General features: G+C 42.5%; 1 protein-coding gene across 12 annotated transcripts in view; it reads left to right on the top strand.

The window, feature by feature from the left end:
* LOC129815393 (nck-associated protein 5-like) overlaps positions 1 to 7,610 on the top strand; it is a 112,361-nt gene extending 104,751 nt beyond the window's left edge. For all 12 annotated transcript variants that reach the window (XM_055869175.1, XM_055869176.1, XM_055869178.1 and 9 more), the window contains 3 exons: positions 47 to 334; positions 594 to 727; positions 4,497 to 7,610. In XM_055869175.1, the coding sequence (XP_055725150.1) occupies positions 47 to 334; positions 594 to 727; positions 4,497 to 4,742 (668 nt within the window). In that variant the 3' untranslated portion in view covers positions 4,743 to 7,610. The remainder of the gene's footprint in view (positions 1 to 46; positions 335 to 593; positions 728 to 4,496) is intronic.
* The last annotated feature ends 15,715 nt before the right edge of the window (positions 7,611 to 23,325 follow it).

Genomic DNA, 23,325 nt, shown 5'->3' with positions numbered 1-23,325 from the left:
AGCTCTGACTCTAGTCTTACTTGATTGTTCCTTCCTTACTGATTAGGTTCTGGGGCCTCCATGCGCACCCTCGACAGTGGCATTGGCACGTTCCCCATGCCAGACTACGCCAGTAGCATGGCAGGGAAGAGCATCCCTAAGGGGAAGCCACAGGCAGAGCAAGGGTTTTCTTGCTCACAGGGGAAACATGTGGCCATGATGAAGGTTCCGCGTAAGGCCCATACACTGGAGAAAGAGCTGTCATCTCTGGATGAAGTCAACCCGTTTGTCCTGTATGACTCAGGGCTGGAGGGAAAAGGTACCAACATGCACCTGTCCAGTACAATCCACGAGGGTAAGCTTGGACTTTGTATTACCATAGGACTTGTTGTGTTCCCATGTAGACCATTTCAATGCTGACATTTTACAAACAAATTGTTTAAATATGGCGAAAGTTCATATTTTCAGTTGTTTTAATATAATGATAAATCCTGCAAAACCAATATTTTGAGGCTCATTAAAACTGAACCAACTATACACACAAGCTTAAACCTTCAACAAAACACCTGAGGTACTCTTTTTTTCCATTTTGAATTTCATTTGCTCTTATGTAGAAATAGATGCCTACGGAGCTCATATGCAAAATCCCCTCACCAAGAACTGGACCTTTCCCAATCTGAAAGGCTCTGCGGGAGCCACTGATGTTTACCTGGATGTGCAGGGAGACCTGGGGACCCCATCTAGAAGGGTGAGTGAGTCAGAGAGTCATCTCCATTCTAATGAGAACTTTCGAAGAAGACCACATCCATTTACTCTGTGCTGACATGTAACATCTTTTTCATCTAAGTTCAAATGATGAAAGTATCACTCTTTATTCATATTTTAAGAGATAAGGCTGATAGAAAGACAGCTAGGGCCTTGATCACTGTCGCCTGTCAGTTGTCATCCCTTGTCAGCACCAGAGTCCCATTAGCATTGTGAGTGAGTGAGAGCTCCTCCTGCCTTTTCTCGGGTATGGGGGCGTTGCTGTGAAAACGAGAGGGAGAAGGGGTTTTGACTAACTTGTTTTTGACTCTCTCCCTTTGAATGGGCTGCGTTAATGGCAGACTGGAACTGAAATGCACAGAAAGTCCACAGCTTTTAACGCCAAGTTTTCCCTTTTTTTGAGAAATTAAGTTTATTGAGGGGAAAGAGTGCACAAAGAAATATGTGCATTTTAACAGCAGCAGTGTTTCCATCAAACTGGCTTGTTATGAATGAAGAGCTATGCGTAATGACGTAGTGCACTTAAGTATAATTTGTATAACTTTTAATTTACCGAATAACTTCAGTTTTTTAATGTGTTTAAAAAGTCCTGCGAAAACAGCAGATGTGCCCACTTGCCACAGGTACTCTAGCAAACAGCTCATTGATACAGTGTAGAGGGTACATGATGAGATTATGAATAAAAGCTAGATCATTTTAATTTGTCAATTTGCAGCTAAGCACTGATCATCATGTCACCAGCATACAAATTAACCCTTTACAATGGCAGATTTGGGCACTAATAAGTACCTAAATTGGAATGTGGTGGCTGTACAGTAACATGCTATACATGACATCAGAGCTCTGGCTCTGCACTTCACAGCGCTGTATGGGTTTTTCCTGGCAGCCGTTGTGAACTTGAGCACCGCGAGCGACAACAAGTTGTCCCCATCCCTCCCGGTAATTGGGCAACTTTTGCAACAACACAAAAATGTCTGTGTGCGGGAAATGTTAATTAAGATGACTCAATGTATTTTGAAAGATACATACAAGCAAGCCAAAGACCCGTGAGTCCAAATGTGCACTTCCAAATCATAAAACTCCTATACCTATACAGTGTTAAATGTTTCTGATCACTATGTCTGATGTACAGTTACAAGATGACATGGCGTCATACCCTGGGTTCTTCTGAACACAATGAGCTAATCAATCAATCAAGTTTATTTTATATAGCCCTTCGTACATCAGCTAATATCTCGAAGTGCTGTACAGAGACCCAGCCTAAAACCCCAAACAGCTAGAATGCAGGTGTAGAAGCTAATGTGTTTATTGTGGAGGAGAATCTGCTGCATGACTCCTTTCTATGCCCACCAACATTACCATCTGTTTCTCTGAACTGCCTTGTGAAGCCTAACACTGTAAGATCATGTTTTATAACTTCGCTAGTCATGTTGGAAATAGAACAACCTTTCAAATCATGCTCACCGTTACCCAGATTGCTATTTATAATGGACTGTTTCTGGATTGGGTAAACAACAACAGTAATTGTGTGACGGCGGGGATGCAGGGTTGTCTTCAAAATGAAGTGTGCTTGCTCTAGATCCTTAACGGCACCACTAGGAGAGCTAAAAAAAAAAGTACCTTTTATAGTTGAAGACTTCTTTGAGTCATAAAAGTGCATTGAAATTGCACACTTTGGAGAGGTGTGGCCACTTGGAGACGCCAGTTAGTCCTCTCACTCAAACCCTTGACATTTTTTGTCTTATGTTGGACCTAACCCACATTTTCCAGGAATAGTCTTATCATGCTACTGAATGTATCCAGAGTATTTATAAACAAATGGGGCAAAGTACAGTAAAAGTAAAATTAATATAAAATCAATAGTGTAATGTTTGGATTCAGTCTTGACAAGTGAACTGTTGTATTCTTACCTTTTGATCTAATAATTTTCCCATTATCTCCAAACTGTCCCTTTCAATTGCTAACATGGCTATGCATTTCATATTTCTTCTATAAGAAACATTTCAATTTAGCCCTATCCATATAGACCAATTCTAACGAGTGTAAAGGGTTAAGACCTTCGATATTTATTAGAAAGGAACATCAAACTTATCCCCATGCACATTCACCACCCTGTGAAATTCATCAGAACTTATTTAATCCGTAGCCTAATAAACTGTGCATGCTTTTCCATGTCGTAGTGAGAGGACCACACAAAAAAGCATTGCATGACTGCAAATTACCCACGATATGATGGTTGTTATATCAACATTTGCAAAATCAACAATATTCTATCTCAAAAAAATCTGTTTTCACTACCATTTGTCACATTATCTATTTCACAGACAAAAAAATGATCCACCCTTGTCAAATGTATTTATACTGAACAAAAATATAAACGCAACATGTAAAGTGTAGGTCCCATGTTTCATGAGATGGAATAAAATATCCTAGAAATGTTCCATACGCATAAAAAACATATTTCTCAAATTTTGTGCACAAATTTGTTTACATCCCTGTTAGTGAGCATTTCTCCTTTGCCAAGATAATCCATCCACCTGACAGGTGTGGCATAACAAGAAGCTGATATAACAGCATGATCATTACACACATGCACCTTGTGCTGGGAACAATAAAAGGCCACTCTAAAATGTGTAGTTTGTCACACAACACAATGCCACAGATGTCTCAAGTTTTGAAGGAGCATGCAATTGGTATGTTGACTGCAGGAATGTCCACCAGAGCTGTTGCCAGAGAATTTAATGTTAATTTCTCTACTGTAAGCCACCTCCAACGTTGTATTAGAGAATTTGGCATTACGTTCAATCTGCCTCAAAACCGCAGACCACGTGTAACCATGGACCTCCACATGAGCACAGCCACCCGGACAGCTGATGAAACTGAGGAGTTGACTGAATTCCTTATATGAACTGTAACTCAGTAAAATTGTTGAAATTCATGCATGTTCCATTTATATTTTGTTCAGTATAGTTTTGTTGACATTTAGAAAAGTTTACCAACAACGTCTGTTTCCATTAGGCCTGTCGTGAGTTTTTTTTATCCGACAGGTACTTTACTCGCATAAAAATGGTTGAATGGAAGCATGGTTACTGACTGTCGCGGAAATTACCACCAGGGACACCTGAAGTCATTATTAAATGAATCATTCTTTATTATCAGAAAGCTGGAGAGTTTCAAACAAAGTTAATGCACCAAGTAGTACACGTCTGTCAGAAGCTCCCCTGGGGCACTCCCGTTAGTTCTCTTATACTGCTTACACAGACAAGTTATATTTGCATGATTTAGCTTATTTATCATTCATCATTTATTATTCATTAACATTTGGTTCATGCATGTGACCAAGCAATACCCCAATACGAGGCTTCTTCTCTCCAAGCTGAGACCTTGAAACAGAGACACCCCTTTCGGTTCTCAAAACAATGTTCTGGGCATACTGCCAAATTGCATTATACTGATAGTGAGGATTTCTCCCAGGCATGATCAATCAATCACTTGCATGAACCCAGTCAAATTGGTTTTTAGGAAAGCACAAACATAACATTTTCCTTCACATGACAAAAGCATTTCTTGAAGTCACAGATATTAATGCAACGGTGCACGTGTTACCCTAGAACCTGTTAAATCTCACGTTGTCCTAAAATAACTAACTATAGCATAATTCTGTCCCCCTGTCCCTCCCTACCATCCATATCCTCCCCTGTTCCCCTCCACCCTCCTCCTTCTTCATGTGCCCACCTTTCCTCTCCCCCAAGAGTTTGAAACAGTGTGCCCCCCAGCGCCCCCTGGCCACTGACCCAGGCAGCCTCCCCCTGCCACTCCAGACAGGGCTCAGCCGGCGGGGTAAGGGGAGGACGCCCAGCGCCTCGGAGGTGGGGAAGGACGGAGGGCTGGAGCTGGTGAAGGAGAGACCAGAGGACCTCCAGTCCCTGAGAGAGACGCCTGAATCCCTCAGTGACTCCCTCTACGACAGCCTGTCCTCCTGTGGCAGCCAGGGCTAGGACCCAGGGACAGATAGGGGAGCAGAGGGAGAGATGGACCAACCGACACCCTTTAAACTACGGTTAATGATGCACGTCCATCCCTCCTTGTGATGGTGGCCCAGCCCATAAGGCAAAGGCAGACCAAGTTGAAGTACCTCCGTCCCTCTTCCACACACACCGCTCTCTCTGCTGTCCCTGTCTACTTTGCTGAGATTTGATTAGTACTGCTGGAAAACTCACCCTCAGGTTGACTGATGTTCACACACACACACCATTTGTGGAACTAGACTGAGAATTGGTCACTGGTGTTCTCCAAGAAACAAGCATCTGATGACAGACCAGCTCAACTCAAATGTACACAATGATGAGATGCATGGGAAAATAGCACCTCGTTCGAGACAGCCACACAATCACCATGGTCTGGATAATCTGAAGAATTGTTGTTAAATAATTTAACCAGGCTCCTGAAGTCGGCCCCAAGAAGTGGCTGGTATCAGGGGTTTTTCAAGTCTGTCCTGGATGTGGACATGTTTCAGTCATGGAAAACTGGCCAGCCATTAATGCCAGAAAACAACCACATTTTACTGCCCACCAAATATGTCGCAATGTGGGGATCGACTATAATAGACTTCCCTGTTTTCAGTTATGTTCTTTTTTTAACTGTTGTGCTTTGTTACATGTTATATATCATGTAATTTTAAGTTAAATAAAAAAGTGTGGGTATGAATGGAAGGATGTGTGTATGTGAGTGAGACTTAATGCAGGGTCTCCAAATTAGCTGACAGGAGAAAAGAAGTTCACACTTTCTCTGAAGCTGCCATATAGTGTACTGTTTCACAACCTACTGTAACACGTGTGACGTAACAGATAGTGGCAGATCATGACAACAGCCATTATATTACACTTATGACCAGACATTACCTAGTAGTGTATGTGTTATGGACAATGAAATGCGAAGAATCTCAACCAAGAGTCAAATGTTTTACATGTGTTTGATCCATTGTCAGACTGTTTTACATAGTGAAACATTTGTCAGGAATAATGCCATTATAACAGCATTATATAGGCAGCCTGTGACTGCGCCATTAACAATGAAGTTCTAAACTGAGCTGCTATTTAATTCTCAAAATAGTTTGACAAGCTGAAAGAGTAAATAAGTAACACGATCCATCCACCTTTTATATACTATAAACTGAGTTGGTATACATGAGCCAGGATTCAATTCAAGACGCGTTAAAGAACAGCGTACTTGAACAGACTTTTTAAAGGTAATTTGTGCTTAACCTGACAGGCCCGGTGTTTACCATGAATGCGATCTATGTGAATGTCTGGGGGAAATGCCTTTAAAAGGCGCATTGTCGGCTGTTTAGTCCACTGCTCTATAACGCACCCTTCCAAACATCTTGTTTGGCACAGGTTCCTGCCAGAAACGATTGAACCGATAACTCTACTTTGTCTAAAACGCTCCACTAAAGCAAAAAGATGGATGTAGGCCTTCCTTGTGAAGAAGTAACGATCCAGCCCCACTGAACATAGAGTAGTTGCTTACTTCTGCAATATGGGCCAATGTTTGCCTTTAACAGGCACAGACAGACACGCATTCAATAAATGTACTGTTGTACAATTAAGAAAGGCAAAATGTCTGTGCTATAGGAATGTTAAAGATGGATCATTGTTCCATCACCATTGCTGTACTGCAGATGCTACACCATGATGTACACACAAGTGTTTTGGTAGGCTTACAGATATTTGTTGCAGGAGGAAGAGTATTGTTTCTAAACACATTTAGCATTTGTAAAAATCAGAGTTTATCCTAATGGAGAAGTGCTGTATTTAAATGTATTTCCTAAAGTGCACTACTCTGGTTAAAAGTAGTGCGCTATATAGGAAATGTGGTTCCATTTGGAATGCACTCCTTGTTTAAACGCCCACTTCAGAACAGCACCAAGAGACACTAAGAAGGACATGGACTCCTCCCTCCCTCCCAGCCCATGTACTTCATGATGTCCTCATAAGTAGTTCCATCCGCTTCATAACTCCCACAAACTTCTTCAGGGATAAGACATCCTTGTGCTTCCAAACTCTGTGCTTTCAGAAGCATGTGATCTTTCCAAACTGACATGGATTAGACTTTTCTCGAGTTTACATTTTTTCATAATCCCACTTTGAACATTGCTTGTCCTTCACCCCCGGGTTAACAAATGAACTACTGTGTTATACCATGGAAATGGATATCTGACTGTTACTGTATATACACTTCTTTGTGAGAACAGATAGATTTCAGTTGAAGAGGTTGTCTTCCAGAATATCTGCTGCCATTCCACCCTTTCGACCCCATCTGAATCATGGCTAAATGAAAACAAGTGTGTGACATGAAGCCCATAATCTTTAACAATCATCTCATAATAAAAATGTTTCCATGGGACATATTTAACACACAATCATTTTGTCTTTTATTACTGTGTTCTACATTGCGGCCAAACCATATACAACTAAATAATAACTAACCAACTGACTAGTCAAACCCAATGGGTTTGGGTTTGACTAGTCAAACCCAAACCCATGTTTGACTAGTCAGTCAAACATGGGTCTTAGCAACACCATACACCTTAACTATAGCAATGCTGACCAGGATGGAGTGGCGTCGAGGTGAAATCTTTACTTAATATGTTTGCTTTATGGACTCATTTATCTCACTTCATTCAAAGAGGTTGTTGCAGCTCGATCTATTTGTTGTATTTATTTATTTATTTTTGAGGGCAAATCATAATCAATGAACTTTTTGTTATTGATGTCGTTGACATTGTTGTTATAGACGTTTTTATTCTGATACCCACTATTTTTGTACTATACTCTTATTTAATTAAAGTTATTTTTTTCCCATGAGAGGTCTGTGTTTGGTGTTCTGTTTCCTGGGGTATTCTCATTTTATTACTCGGATTTTGTAAATAGTATTTCAAGTTATGTATATACCATTTCCACTAGAACTTAAATAAAGCCATAAACCGTAATCTATTTTATCAAGGTTGTAAAAACAAAATTATGATGATTGTTAATTTATGTCTCTAAAAAAAAATGCAAGAACCCAACAAATAAAAATCTCTCTGAGCTCGCTTGCCATTCTTAATTTATTCATTCAAGGCTCTTGATTGAACGCCTCTTTCTAAAGGCTCGCAATATCCATGAAACATCAGAGCATGCTATGATTTTGAAACAAACAAGACTCTCTTGCTGTTTCAGTACTCTGCAAATGCAATACTCTGGATTAGAGTTAGGGTTATGCCAAATTAGGGTTGAGGCTAGAGTTTGGGTTAAACCAGGTTGTGGACGTGAAGCTAGGGTTGTGTTAAGGCTAGGGTTTGTGTTGAACCGGGTGTAGACATGAAGCTAGGGTTTCTTTCAGAGGGAGGGTATATTACTGGACATTTTACAGGTAAACTACCATTTTTATTTATTTTTTTACTTTTTATTGTATTTTATCAGATGACATCTAGTGGTCTTTTGGGGTACTTCAGATTATCACAGGTGTCTAATGTGTGGCCTTATCCCATGTAAAATATATTAAATAATCAAATAAGATGATTTTACATTATCCTAAATACAAACCATCAACTTTGTGAATACCAGTGGTGTTTTAATGAGAGTTTCAGAATGAAATGTCCTTGATATACTTTTTTACAGTTATTTATTAGGACTGTCAATATCTTTGTAAATGTTTTAGCTCCAAACTAATGCAATTGTGAAAAAAGTCAATCGTTGGAATAGTTGCAGAGTTAATAGAAAATAATGCCATTGTTGATTAGATGCTTTTTTTTCATTAATTAAGCTATTTTCTCTTGAACCATATGGTCTATTCACCAGACACTCATGGACAATATGGACACATAAATTTAAATTACCAAAATTATCATAGATTGACATAGATTACCAAAATTACAAGTAATTAATAATGCAACATTTTTTATTTATTACCAAAATTACAGAATATTTGATACATTTGGTAAATTACTGGTAGGTTTGCAACCCAATTTAGGTTTAAACTGGGATGTGCACATGAAGCTAAGGGAGTGAACGTTATTTATATAAGGGTTACATGGACAGAATCGGACCTCTCTGAAATTAAAATGGATGGCCCTCCCTTCAACATAATATATTTGACCCAAACCCTCCCTGAATGCTTGAAAAAACATAATAATACTTAAAACCACGTGGATAGTAGACATGTTTACCCTCACTTCTTGGACAGACCAGAGCCTTAGATACGCAGTTTTAGAAACTGTTCCTGTAAGCATTACATGGTAACGCAGGAATTTTGATAGCGCACAAGGCTACGGGCCAGAAGATTGTGGGTTCGCAGATCACCGTGGACAAGAGTAGGGGTGGAAAGATCTCCTTTATAGTAAAAATGTTGCATGAATCTATCGTAGTAGCATATTTGCAGGTCAGAGAAACATTTCATGCAATTTTACATATTAGCAGAATATTTTTTAATATCACACAAATTAGGCCTATGTGTTCATCTTATCATATTTCTCCAATGCCAAATCAGTGTGTCTTGACTGCAACGAAACTCCCTGTTTGCAAATCATTTAATCTGAGACGTCATTAGAAGTCTGAGCATGGAACTTTCAAAAATAGGCCTAACTTTCCACCCTAGTCAGAGTAGGCCTACCGATTGCAGAAAATGTTAAGCTTTAATTGCTGGCTACTCTTCTTCTGTGGTTTAACCCAACAAGAGAAGGTGTTTCCCTAAAAGCTGTCTGGGTTTAAACATCTATTGTACAGAAAGTGAATAGCTTAATCAATTGATCGTGACAGAATTAGATTACTTCCCGAGCAAAGTCTATTTTTTGTCTCCTTCGGCTATAGAAGGTTGTAGCTCAGCCTCTGCAGTCACGTCTTTCCTGGATGTTTTGCAGCTTGTTACTAGCAGAAAGCATCGTGGACCAAAGCGCTGTTCGTTTTATTTTCTTCAAAATCTTGAAATAACAAGGGGTAGGTATGTGCTTTTTGCCATTTTCTTTAATTAAAGTTAGGCCTTCTCATACCCCCTCAATTCCAATCTTGGTTTAAACAGCCCTTCACTGACAGATGTAGGCTTTTTAAAGAGTGCATGGTGGGTGGAGGAATTGACCGACAAATCCATGGCTATAGTAGCTAATAGCCTAATTTTGTCTGTCAAACAGGTAGGCCAACCTCTTATTTCTTAAATAGTAAAAATAGGCTCCAACACAAAGCCCTTTTGTTGTTAGTAAAGTCTAATTAAAATGAAGATGATTGAAATGAGCTGTCCATTTCTGATTGATTGTGCCGCAGCTGCTGCTTCAAGTTTCAACACCACAAAGTGAAGTCAATAACTGATAATTACATAATGGGCAAGAAACATATTGTTTTTAATCAAATCAATTATAGTAGTAGCCAGCTACCAAAGTTAAACTCAGATCCTTCTTATCTTCGCACTCTCCTTCTCACAGTGAACAAAACCCAGGCTATAGGCTAGTCCGCGCGCAAGACCGAATCACAAATTATTTTGGGAAGAAACCTTTGACAAATCCTGAACTGCAGATGAACACTGTATGCTGGAAACACTTGGTTTGTTATTTTAACTAAAATATAACCAATCTTTGTTAAACATAAATACATTACTTGTTTTTGCATGGATTCTGCAACGCGGTTAGCTTTTAACAGCTAGGACTGCTATTTCTTGTCCCGGAATCCCGCTTAACTGACAGGTTCAAATCTGCTTGAAAGAGCTCCTAGCCTAGCTAGCAGCTAATGTTTGCCATTAAGCTAACAAAGTGTTTCCTAGATTAGTTTTCCAATGGAGCCCTCTTCGCCTGGAGAAGTAAATGAACGGTTTCAGCGCTGTAGGAGCTGTATCTACTACGCTTTGTTTCGGGACAAACTGGATCACAGAGTTCCAATGCGGCAATTGTTTGCTTGCCGAGGATTAAAGGCTTGAGGTGGCTTCCTTGATCACGCAGGTTGCCAGCCTACATAGACAGTGGAAGCCAAAGACAGTGGCCTCCCGCAAAGCAGTCTACACTCCCAACGAGAGGCCCGGAGCGGATACAAACAACTAATAGTTTCGCCGCCCTGGAGCCTGATCTTCCTGAACCTTTGTCGCTGCGTGTACCTGTGTCTGCGGCCGCTGTGCCTACTCGTACTCCTTCCCCTACGATTTTGAAGTCTACGTCGGCAACCTTCCCTCCCTTCTCTGGATTGAGCGGGGCTTCTCCATCTGTCGGAGACCTGCACCATCTTGTGAAGAGTTGGAGTGGGCGGATTTCCTCGTCCTTCTCGCCTGCCGTGATTTTGGGCAGCTCCATGGTAAGAAATGTGACTGCTCCTAGTGCAAAAACAATGTCCTATCCCGGAGCTGGAGTAAATGACATTACTAAGCTGCTCCCGAAATGTACTGCGCCAGGACATGGACATTGATTCTATTGTAGTCTATGTGGGTTTTAATGACATTATGAAGGGCCGCTCTGAACAGTTGAAACTGGATATCAAAGAGCTGACTGACTCTGCTAGACACTAATAAAATACCCATCATATCTGGCCTTGTGCCCTCTCTGAATCATGGCATTGAACGCTTTAGCAGGATTCGGAGATTCCCTCCACCGACATTGCGTATCATCATCCCCATCTGCAACCAGTTATGGACAAAATTCCAGCTGTGGACCCAGACGCTCCCATCCTCCTGCTCTTAGGACGAGACATCTTAAGGGTACACAAGGTACGACAGCAAATCAATGGGCCCCACAACACTGCTTATGCACAGCGACTCGGGTGGGTCATCGTGGGTGAGGTCTGTCTGGGAACGGCTCACCGACCAGCCAATGTTAACATGTTCAGGACAAACATACTTCAAAATGGTCGCACATCCTATCTGAGCCCTTGCCCTGACATCATCCAGGTAAAAGAGAACTACAACAGCGTAGCTCAGAAACACATCTCTCCCTCTACAGTGCACTCGAGAGATCCGAGCACAACTGTGAACACAGACAGCCTGGAATGTTCCGTGTTCGACAAAACACAAGACGATGATAAACCAGCACCATCAGTGGAGGACAAAGCCTTTTTGGACATTATGGACAAACAGGTTTTCCAGGATGATGGAAACAACTGGGTGGCTCCACTACCCTTTCGCCCCACTCGACGTCGCCTCCTAATAACAGGGAGCAGGCCATAAACCGTCTCACATCACTTCGCAGGACTTTAGACAAAAAGCCTGACATGAAGCGTCATTTTATTGACTTCATGCAAAAGATGCTGGATAACGACCAAGCCGAACCTTCACCGCCACTAGAGGGAGACAAAGAATGTTGGTATCTACCCATATTTGGTGTTTACCATCCACAAAAGCCTGATCAAATAAGAGTAGTATTTGACTCCAGTGCTAAGTGTCAAGGCGTGTCACTTAACGATGTTCTGCTCAGTGGTCCAGACTTAAACAACACACTCTTGGGTGTCCTAATGCGCTTCCGCAAGGATTGCATTGCACTAACAGCAGATGTGCAACAAATGTTTTACTGTTTTGGTGTACGTGAGGATCACAGAGATTACTTAAGGTTTCTCTGGTATGAAGACAACAATCCAGATAGAAACATAACTGAGTACAGGATGAAAGTCCATGTATTTGGGAACAGCCCTTCACCAGCCGTAGCCATCTACTGCATGAGACGAGCAGCGCTACAGGGTGAGAAGGAACACGGATCAGAACCCAAGCAATATGTAGTGAGGAACTTCTACGTCGATGATGGGCTGACATCAGTAGCTACTACAGAAGAAGCTATCAACATTCTAAGAAAAACCCAAGCAATGTTGGCGGAGTCCAACATGAAACTACACAAGATTGCATCCATTAGCAAAACAGTTATGGAAGCCTTCCCTATGGAGGACCGTGCAAAAGACTTAAAAGATCTGGACCTAGGAGTGGATCCTCTCCCCTTTCAACGGAGTCTAGGACTTTCCTGGAACCTGGAAACAGACAGCTTCTCATTCCAGGTGTCCCACAATGAGAAGCCTTTTACGCGGAGAGGCATCCTGTCCACAGTGAATAGTCTTTATGACCCCCTTGGGTTCGTGGCTCCAATAACAATGCAAGGTAAAGCCTTAATCAGAGAACTCTCTTCTGATCAGAGTGAGTGGGATGCCCCTCTTCCCCCAGAAAAAGAAGCGAAATGGAACATGTGGAAGGAATCTTTGATGGAGTTGGAACATATGTATATTCAGCGGACCTACATCCCAGTCTCCTTGTCTACCACTCAAAGAAGAGAGCTACACATCTTCTCGGATGCCTCTACAGTAGCCATAGGAGCGGTAGCCTACCTGAGAGTTATTGACTCGGAAGGTCAATGCCATGTTGGATTTGTCATGGGGAAATCAAAATTGGCCCCTCGTCCGGCCCACACTATCCCACGCCTAGAACTGTGTGCGGCTTTGCTAGCTGTTGAGATGTATGAACTGATCAGAGACGAAATTGACATTGATGTAAATGCGGCCAAGTTCTACACAGACAGTAAGATAGTTCTCGGTTACATCCACAATGTCACCAAAAGATTCTATGTGTATGTTGCCAATAGGGTAACTCGCATCAGGAAGTCTACCCATCCAGATCAGTGGTGTTATGTAAACACTGACAGCAATCCAGCAGACCATGCAACCAGGCCTATACTTGCTGTGCTCTTAAAGTACACCAACTGGTTCTCAGGTCCACCTTTCCTGACCCAAACAAACTCAAGTGAGCCTGAGAACATAAATTTTGACCTTGTAGAGCCTCACGCAGACGCAGAGATTCGACCAGACGTCACTGTCTTCGCCTCTAAGGTTTCTGGAGCTCAACTCGGCTCTCATCGCTTTGAGAGGTTCTCAAGCTGGAAAGCTCTCAATCGAGCCACAGCACGACTCATTCATGTTGCCAGATCCTTCCATGAAGGTGCAGACAACACCAGCTGCAGAGGCTGGCATGACTGTAATAAACTATGCGGTACAAGTGAGTTGTCACAAGCCACAACAGCGATCATTCACTGTGTGCAACATGAAGCCTTCAGAGAGGAATTCAAATGCCTTGAAAAGGGAGTTCCCTAAACAAGTTTTAGGGAGTTCCCTAAACAAGGTACACTCAATGTTACTGACACAAAAAACCAGCGCTACCTCAGCCCCTTCTGGATACTTCAGCATGAACGACCTTCATGGAAAACAGTGGAAGCAAGTCCAGTGTCTCGCTGACACCTTTTGGAAAAGGTGGAGACAGGAGTACCTGACAATGCTGCAGAGACGCAGAAAATGGACAGCAGAAAAGCCAAATGTAAGAGACAAAAGATACAAATAGAAAGGACATTATTTCTTGATATGTTTTATTTCATAGTGGCACAATTTCATTATACCAGGCGGGGAGTGTGCTGCCATCCTGTTAACAGATTATTTTATTACAATGGTTAAGATGGATTTTCATTGTGTTCCATGGTGTTATTTGCCCCCTGGTGGAGCTTTCTGGTACTTAGACTGTACGCAAACAGGAAGTAGAGAATTCGTTCTGCGTGCATAGAAGCAGCTAAAAACAACTAAAGGGGGAAGTCTTTCAGTGTAGTTATTTCTTGTCACGCTTCAGCCTTGGAAAATATTTGTTTGTAAGTTCGATTCAAGCATTTAGCTAGGTGCTCTCATCTTATCTACCAACATAGACAGGGCTCTAACTCCTCTAGCTCCACAATGAAATAGGGTGCAGGCCAGGCAGCAGGCTGTTAGCCAACCTGCCAGCTTAGTGGAGTCTGCCACTAGCATAGTCAGTGTAGTCAGCTCAGCCAACCCCCATTGAGAATGTGTCTGTGCCTCGACCTAGGTTGGGCAAAACTAAACATGGCGGTGTTCGCCTTAGCAATCTCATTAGGATAAAGACCTCCTCCATTCCTGCCATTATTGAAAGAGATCGTGATACCTCACATCTCAAAATAGGGCTACTTAATGTTAGATCCCTCACTTCAAAGGCAGTTATAGTCAATGAACTAATCACTGATCATAATCTTGATGTGATTGGCCTGACTGAAACATGGCTTAAGCCTGATGAATTTACTGTGTTAAATGAGGCCTCACCTCCTGGTTACACTAGTGACCATATCCCCCGTGCATCCCGCAAAGGCGGGGGTGTTGCTAACATTTACGATAGCAAATTTCAATTTACAAAAAAAATAAAGTTACGTTTTTGTCTTTTGAGCTTCTAGTCATGAAATCTATGCAGCCTACTCAATCACTTTTTATAGCTACTGTTTACAGGCCTCCTGGGCCATATACAGCGTTCCTCACTGAGTTCCCTGAATTCCTATCGGACCTTGTAGTCATAGCAGATAATATTCTAATTTTTGGTGATTTTAATATTCATATGGAAAAGTGCACAGACCCACTCCAAAAGGCTTTCGGAGCCATCATCGACTCAGTGGGTTTTGTCCAACATGTCTCTGGACCTACTCACTGCCACAGTCATACTCTGGACCTAGTTTTGTCCCATGGAATAAATGTTGTAGATCTTAATGTTTTTCCTCATAATCCTGGACTATCGGACCACCATTTTATTACGTTTGCAATCGCAACAAATAATCTGCTCAGACCCCAACCAAGGAGCATCAAAAGTCGTGCTATAAATTCTCAGACAACACAAAAATTCCTTGATGCCCTTCCAGACTCCTTCTGCCTACCCAAGGACGTCAGAGGACAAAAATCAGTTAACCACCTAACTGAGGAACTCAATTTAACCTTGCGCAATACCCTAGATGCAGTTGCACCCCTAAAAACGAAAAACATTTGTCATAAGAAACTAGCTCCCTGGTATACAGAAAATACCCGAGCTCTGAAGCAAGCTTCCAGAAAATTGGAACGGAAATGGCGCCACACCAAACTGGAAGTCTTCCGACTAGCTTGGAAAGACAGTACCGTGCAGTATCGAAGAGCCCTCACTGCTGCTCGATCATCCTACTTTTCCTTCTTAATTGAGGAAAATAAGAACAATCCAAAATTTCTTTTTGATACTGTTGCAAAGCTAACTAAAAAGCAGCATTCCCCAAGAGAGGATGGCTTTCACTTCCGCAGTAATAAATTCATGAACTTCTTTGAGGAAAAGATCATGATCATTAGAAAGCAAATTGCGGACTCCTCTTTGAATCTGCATGTTCCTCCATGGCTTAGCTGTCCTGGATCTGCACAGCTCTGCCAGGGCCTGGGATCGGGAGAGACACTTACGTGTTTTAGTACTATATCTCTTGACACAATGATGAAAATAATCATGGCCTCTAAACCTTCAAGCTGCATACTGGATGCTATTCCAACTAAACTACTGAAAGAGCTGCTTCATGTGCTTGGCCCTCCTATGTTGAACATAATAAACGGCTCTCTATCCACCGGATGTGTACCAAACTCACTAAAAGTGGCAGTAATAAAGCCTCTCTTGAAAAAGCCAAACCTTGACCCAGAAAATATAAAAAACTATCGGCCTATATCGAATCTTCCATTCCTCTAAAAAAAAATGGAAAAAGCTGTTGCACGGCAACTCACTGCCTTCCTGAAGACAAACAATGTATACGAAATGCTTCAGTCTGGTTTTAGACCCCATCATAGCACTGAGACTGCACTTGTGAAGGTGGTAAATGACCTTTTAATGGCGTCAGACCGAGGCTCTGCATCTGTCCTCGTGCTACTAGACCTTAGTGCTGCCTTTGACACCATCGATCACCACATTCTTTTGGAGAGACTGGAAACCCAAATTGGTCTACACGGACAAGTTCTGGCCTGGTTTAGATCTTATCTGTCGGAAAGATATCAGTTTGTCTCTGTGAATGGTTTGTCCTCTGACAAATCAACTGTACATTTCGGTGTTCCTCAAGGTTCCGTTTTAGGACCACTATTGTTTTCACTATATATTTTACCTCTTGGGGATGTCATTCGAAAACATAATGTTAACTTTCACTGCTATGCGGATGACACACAGCTGTACATTTCAATGAAACATGGTGAAGCCCCAAAATTGCCCTTGCTAGAAGCCTGTGTTTCAGACATAAGGAAGTGGATGGCTGAAAACGTTCTACTTTTAAACTCAGACAAAACAGAGATGCTAGCTAGCTTCCCTACACTGGCTTCCTGTTAAGGCAAGGGCTGATTTCAAGGTTTTACTGTTAACCTATAAAGCGTTACATGGGCTTGCGCCTACCTATCTTTCCGAGTTGGTCCTGCCATACATACCTACACGTATGCTACGGTCACAAGACGCAGGCCTCCTAATTGTCCATAGAATTTCTAAGCAAACAGCTGGAGGCAGGGCTTGCTCCTATAGATCTCCATTTTTATAGAATGGTCTACCTACCCATGTGAGAGACGCAGACTCGGTCTCAACCTTTAAGTCTTTACTGAAGACTTATCTCTTCAGTAGGTCATATGATTGAGTGTAGTCTGGCCCAGGAGTTTGAAGGTGAACGGAAAGGCTCTGGAGCAACGAACCGCCCTTGCTGTCTCTGCCTGGCCGGTTCCCCTCTCTCCACTGGGATTCTCTGCCTCTAACCCTATTACAGGGGCTGAGTCACTGGCTTACTGTTGCTCTTTCATGCCGTCCCTAGGAGGGGTGCGTCACTTGAGTGGGTTGAGTTACTGACGTGATCTTCCTGTCTGGGTTGGCGCCCCCCCTTGGGTTGTGCTGTGGTGGAGATCTTTGTGGACTATACTCGGCCTTGTCTCAGGATTGTAAGTTGGTGGTTGAAGATATCCCTCCAGTGGTGCGGGGGCTGTGCTTTGGCAAAGTGGGTGGGGTTATATCCTTCCTGTTTGGCGCTGTCCGGGGGTATCATCGGATGGGGCCACAGTGTCTCCTGACCCCTCCTGTCTCAGCCTCCAGTATTTATGCTGCAGTAGTTTGTGTCGGGGGGCTAGGGTCAGTTGGTTATATCTGGAGTACTTCTCCTGTCTTATCCAGTGTCCTGTGTGAATTTAAGTATGCTCTCTCTAATTCTCTTCTTCTCTCTTTCTTTCTCTCTCTCAGAGGACCTGAGCCCTAGGACCATACGTCAGGACTACCGGGCATGATGACTCCTTGCTGTCCCCAGTCCACCTGGCCTTGCTGCTGTTCCAGTTTCAACTGTTCTGCCTGCGGTTATGGAACCCCTACCTGTCCCAGACCTGCTGTTTTCAACTCTTAATGATCGGCTATGAAAAGCCAACTGACATTTATTCCTGATTATTATTTGACCATGCTTGTCATTTATGAACATTTTGAACATCTTGGCCATGTTCTGTTATAATCTCTACGCGGTACAGCCAGAGAGGACTGGCCACCCCTTATAGCCTGGTTCCTCTCTAGGTTTCTTCCTAGGTTTTGGCCTTTCTAGGGAGTTTTTCCTAGCCACCGTGCTTCTACACCTGCATTGCTTGCTGTTTGGGGTTTTAGGCTGGGTTTCTGTACAGCACTTCGAGATATTAGCTGATGTACGAAGGGCTATATAAAATAAACTTGATTTGATTAGATTCAATTGAAGCCTACTGGAAAGTATGTGCCCTCAGGCCTGGAGGGAAGCAAAAGTCATTCCACTACCTAAGAACAGTAAAGCCCCCTTTACTGGCTCAAATAACCAACCAATCAGCCTGTTACCAACCCTTAGTAAAGTTTTAGAAAAAATTGTGTTTGACCAGATAAAATGCTATCTTACAGTAAACAAGTTGACAACAGTTTTTCAGCACGCGTATAGGGAAAGACAATCAACAAGCACAGCACTTCTACAAATGACTGATGATTAGCTGAGAGAAATTGATGATTAAAAGATTGTGGGGGCTGTTTTGTTAGACTTCGGTGTGGCTTTTGACATTATCGATCATAGTCTGCTGCTGGAAAAACGTACATTACCAGTCAAAAGTTTGGACACACCTACTCATTCAAGGTTTTTTTTTTTTTTTTTTTTTTTACTATTTCCTACATTGTAGAATAATAGTGAAGACATAAACTATGAAATAACACATATGGAATCATGTAATAACCAAAAAAACTAAAAAAATCTAAAATGTATTTAGAATTCAAGGCACACTTGAAGCTAGGGGGCAGAATTGTTATGTTTGGAAAAATAACGTTCCCAATGTAAGCTGGCTATTTCTCAGGTCCAGATACTAGAATATGCATATAATTGACAGAGTAGGATAGAAAACACTTTAAAGTTTCCAAAACTGTCAAAATATTGTCTGTGAGTATAACAGAACTGATTTTGCAGGCTAAAACCTGAGGAAATCCAACCCGGAAGTGACTCTTATTTTGAAAAAATCACTGTTCCATTGCCTGCCTTTCGTCCAATTAAAGGGATATCAACCAGATTACTTTTCCAATGGCTTCCTCGGGGTGTGAACATTTTTTGCAATTTTTGGGAAATTTTGGGGAAATTTGGCACTCTGCAATTCAGCGGTTGTTTACGAAAATGATCCCGCTAAAGGGATCCGTGCGTCAAGAAGTTTTAACCAGCATGGCTACCACAGCATTCTGCAGCGATACGCCATCCCATCTGGTTTGCGCTTAGTGGGACTATCGTTTGTTTTTCAACAGGACAATGACCCAAAACACACCTACAGGCTGTGTGAGGGCTATTTGACCAAGAAGGAGTGATGGAGTGCTGCATCAGATAACCTGGCCTCCACAATCACTTGACCTCAACCCAATTGAGATGGTTTGAAATGAGTTGGACCGGAGAGTGAAGGAAAAGCAGCCTATAAATGCTCAGTATATGTGGGAACTCCTTCAAGACTGTTGGGAAAGTATTCCAGGTGAAACTGGTTAAGAGAATACCAAGAGTGTGCAAAGCTGTCATCAAGGCAAAGGGTGGCTACTTTGAAGAATCTCAAATCTAAAATATTTTGATTTGTTTAACACTTTTTGATTCCATATGTGTTATTTCATAGTTTTGATGTCTTCACTATTATTCTACAATGTAGAAAATAATAGAAAATAAACCTGGAATGAGTAGGTGTGTCCAAACTTTTGACTTTGAGTAAAGCCAGTGTGTCTATGAATGCGGATGACTCGGCACTATACACATCAGCTACTACAGCGACTGAAATGACTGCAACACTTAACAAAGAGCTGCAGTTAGTTTCAGAATGGGTGGCTAGGAAAACGTTTCCTAAATATTTCAAAAACTAAAAGCATTGTATTTGGGACAAATCATTCACTAAACCCTAAACCTCAACTAAATCTTGTAATAAATAATGTGCAAATTGAGCAAATTGAGGTGACTAAACTGCTTGGAATAACCCTGGATTGTAAACTGTCATGGTCAAAACATATTGATACAACAGTAGCTAAGATGGGGAGAAGTTTGTCCATAATAAAGTGCTGCTCTACCTCTTAACAGCACTATCAACAAGGCAGGTCCTACAGGCTCTAGTTTTGTCACACCTGGACTACTGTTCAGTCGTGTGGTCAGGTGCCACAAAGATTGACTTCTGAAAATTGCGATTGGCTCAGAACAGGGCAGGGCAGAGAGCAAACGTTAATAATGTCAATATCTCTTGGCTCAAAGTGGAGGAGAGTTTGACTTCATCCCTACTTGTATTGGTGAGAGGCATTGACATGTTGAAAGCACCAAGCTTTGTTTAAATGACTAGCACACAGCTCAGACACCCATACATACCCCACAAGACATGCCATCAGAGGTCTCTTCACAGTCCCCAAGTCCAGAACAGACTATGGGATGTGCACAGTACTACATAGATCCATGACTACATGGAACTATATTCCACATCAGGTAACTGATGCAAGCAGTAGAATCAGATTTTAAAAAACAGATACAAATACACTTTATGGAACAGCAGAGACTGTGAAGCAACAAACATAGGCACAGACACATGCATGCACACACATGATAACATATGCACTATACACACACTGCCTTGACAGCAGCTAATGGGGATCCATAATAAATACCATAGGCCTACACAGCACAGACATTGGTTAGGCAGCACAATAAAACATATTTTTATCAGCAAGAGCAGAGCAGGCCAGGGCTAAGAGTCGGAAAATCCATTGCAGTGTGTAATGCAGCCTAGTTGTATTTATACCATCCCAGCAGCTGTTAGAAATATAACTTTGCTCTGTGCTTCTCCGAGCACACACTTTGTAGCCTATAGCCTATAGGCTATGGCTAATTTGATTGAGACCACACTAAGTAGCCTATAGGCACACTTGATACTGCGCACCCAGCGGAGAATCAGAGATGAGGGACATCAATTTATAGCCTAATAAGCATTGCTTGACTTGGGCAGGAACTCACCGGAGCGGAGTACCAGGACACCTCAAATATTCTTCTGCTTGAGCGCCTGTTCCTCTTATAGAATATTAGCTCAAAAGTTTTGTGGAGCTCCTGCACCTAAATATAAACAGTACCAGCACCCAAATTGAGTATCGGTACCTATTTCGGTTCAAGTCAAGCACTGCTAATAAGCAACTCATTCAAAAACACTAAGAAATATTGAAATATTGATGAACTGGAAAAACCACAGAACGTCGCCTGTAGTTATGGCATTGAAGGAGTACTGTTACAAGAGCATGAATGGAAAATTCTGCCCATAACCTTCTGCTCACGTACCCTCTTTCCTGCTGAGAGAAGACATGCCCAGATAGAGAGGTAGTGCTTGGCACCAGTTTGGGCTTGTGAGAAGTTCTCACGTTACCTGTGCGGCCTGGAGTCTTTCAAACTGCTAATAGACCACAACCGTTGGTGGCGTTGTTTAACTACAAAAACCTGGATGAGGTCCCTCTGCGCTGCCAGCAATTGCTTATCAGAATGATGAGGTTCAGCCCCAAAGTTAAATATACCCCAGGCAAAACGCTGCTCATTGCCGATACAATCTCAAGACACCCGTCGGTCCGCCTAGAGAGCTCAGACCTGGAAGAAGAGGTCGCAGCCTTTGAAGCTTCACCAGATTGCGCAAGCAAACAGTGAAGATGAGGAAATACAGACAGCACTGAAGTACACAAGGCACGGATGGCCGAAGCACATCAAAACAGTTCCTGAGACAATCAAGAACTACTTTAGCGAGCAAGAGTTCCTAAGTGAATCAGATGGGCTACTGCTGCACGGAGAGAGAATCGTGATTCCAAAGGTCCTGAGAAGCGAGAGTCTCAGCCAGGGCCTCACAAAGTGCAGAGAACATGCTAGACTTTGTGTGGTGGCCAGGAATCAGCATGGACATAAAGGACAAAGTGAGCCAGTGCAAGCAGTGTCAGGCTACCAAGCCAACGCAAAGAACCGTTGATGACGACCGAGTTGCCAGACAGACCTTGGAAACGCATTGCAGCCAGCCTATGTAAGGTTGACAGACAGCAGTACCTGGTTGTTGTCAATTACTTCTCAAGATTCATAGAAGTGGTACACATGCCAGATACATAAAACAAAAGAGTGATCAGGAAGCTGAAGAGCATGTTCCCACATTTAGGAATAGCTGAGGTCTTGGCGTCCGATAACACAAGGCAGTTCACATCTTCCGAGTTCCAGTTCCTCAAGGAACAGTATGGCTTCGACCACGTGACCTCCAGCCCTCACTTCCCACAAGCTAATGGAGAAGCTGAGAGAGCTGTCCAGACTGCTAAGAAAATCTTAAAGCAAGAAGATCCCTTTCTCGCTCTTCTTACCTACATAGCGACACGAATTGCGGCTAAAGGCTGTAGCCCAGCACAGCTACTCATGGGTCGTCAGTTAAGGACAACGCGTCCAAACCTAGCAAAGAACCTATAACCTAGGTGGCAAGACTTGAAGAAGGTTGCCAAGCAAGACACTGAGGCAAAAGCATCCTACAGGACCTACTAAAACAGGCATCACAGAGCCAGACCCCTGCCACCGTTACAGCTGGGTGACTCTGTGCTCGTGAAGCTCGACCAAGACAAAGGCTGGATGACCACAGCAACAGTGAAAGGTCAAGCTGAACAGGCCAGATCATACATTGTGGATATTGAGCGTGGCGAGTTCATGAGAAACCGGAGACACCTCCAAGCTACTCCCGAGGACAGACACCACACAATGGAAACCCCACAAGGCGAGTCTGATGTTCTAGTGGAATGTCTGCCATCTGCTACCCCAGAGCCAGAGTTGGAAGCAAACCACACTGGTGATCCTCCAACCACACCAAAAAACCCTAGGTCTACAGAGTCACTAAAAGTTACCGGGACGACCTGTGAAGAGACCCGTCAGATACCGGTCAAAAAAACAACAAGGAAAGAAAAGGAACACTGACAGTGAAATGGACAATTGAAGAAAGGTTGAATGTTGGGACTTTTAGTTAGGGTTAAGTTTAGGAGTTAGGTTAGGGGAAGAGTTAGCTAAAATGGTTAATGTTAGGGTTAGCTAACATGATAAGTAGTTGCAATGTAACTAAAAAGTAGTAAGTAGTTGAAAAGATGCTAATTAGTTAAATGCTAAAGTTGTCCGTGGTGACATTCGAACTCGCAACCTTTGACTTGATAGACGTTTGCAGTTGTGTTATGCTTGAACTGGAAATGTGGTCTGAGGCTTCTTATGGCGGGTGCAATGCGAAGTCGGTGGAGGCATGCAGAGGCCAAATCAAGCTCCTTACTGCATCACCGTGC

This window comes from Salvelinus fontinalis, chromosome 18 (assembly GCF_029448725.1).
Source record: "Salvelinus fontinalis isolate EN_2023a chromosome 18, ASM2944872v1, whole genome shotgun sequence".
In the NCBI taxonomy this organism is placed as follows: domain Eukaryota; kingdom Metazoa; phylum Chordata; class Actinopteri; order Salmoniformes; family Salmonidae; genus Salvelinus; species Salvelinus fontinalis.
The sequence above is the reverse complement of the archived record's forward strand: the minus strand, read 5'-3'. Positions and strand labels throughout refer to the sequence as shown.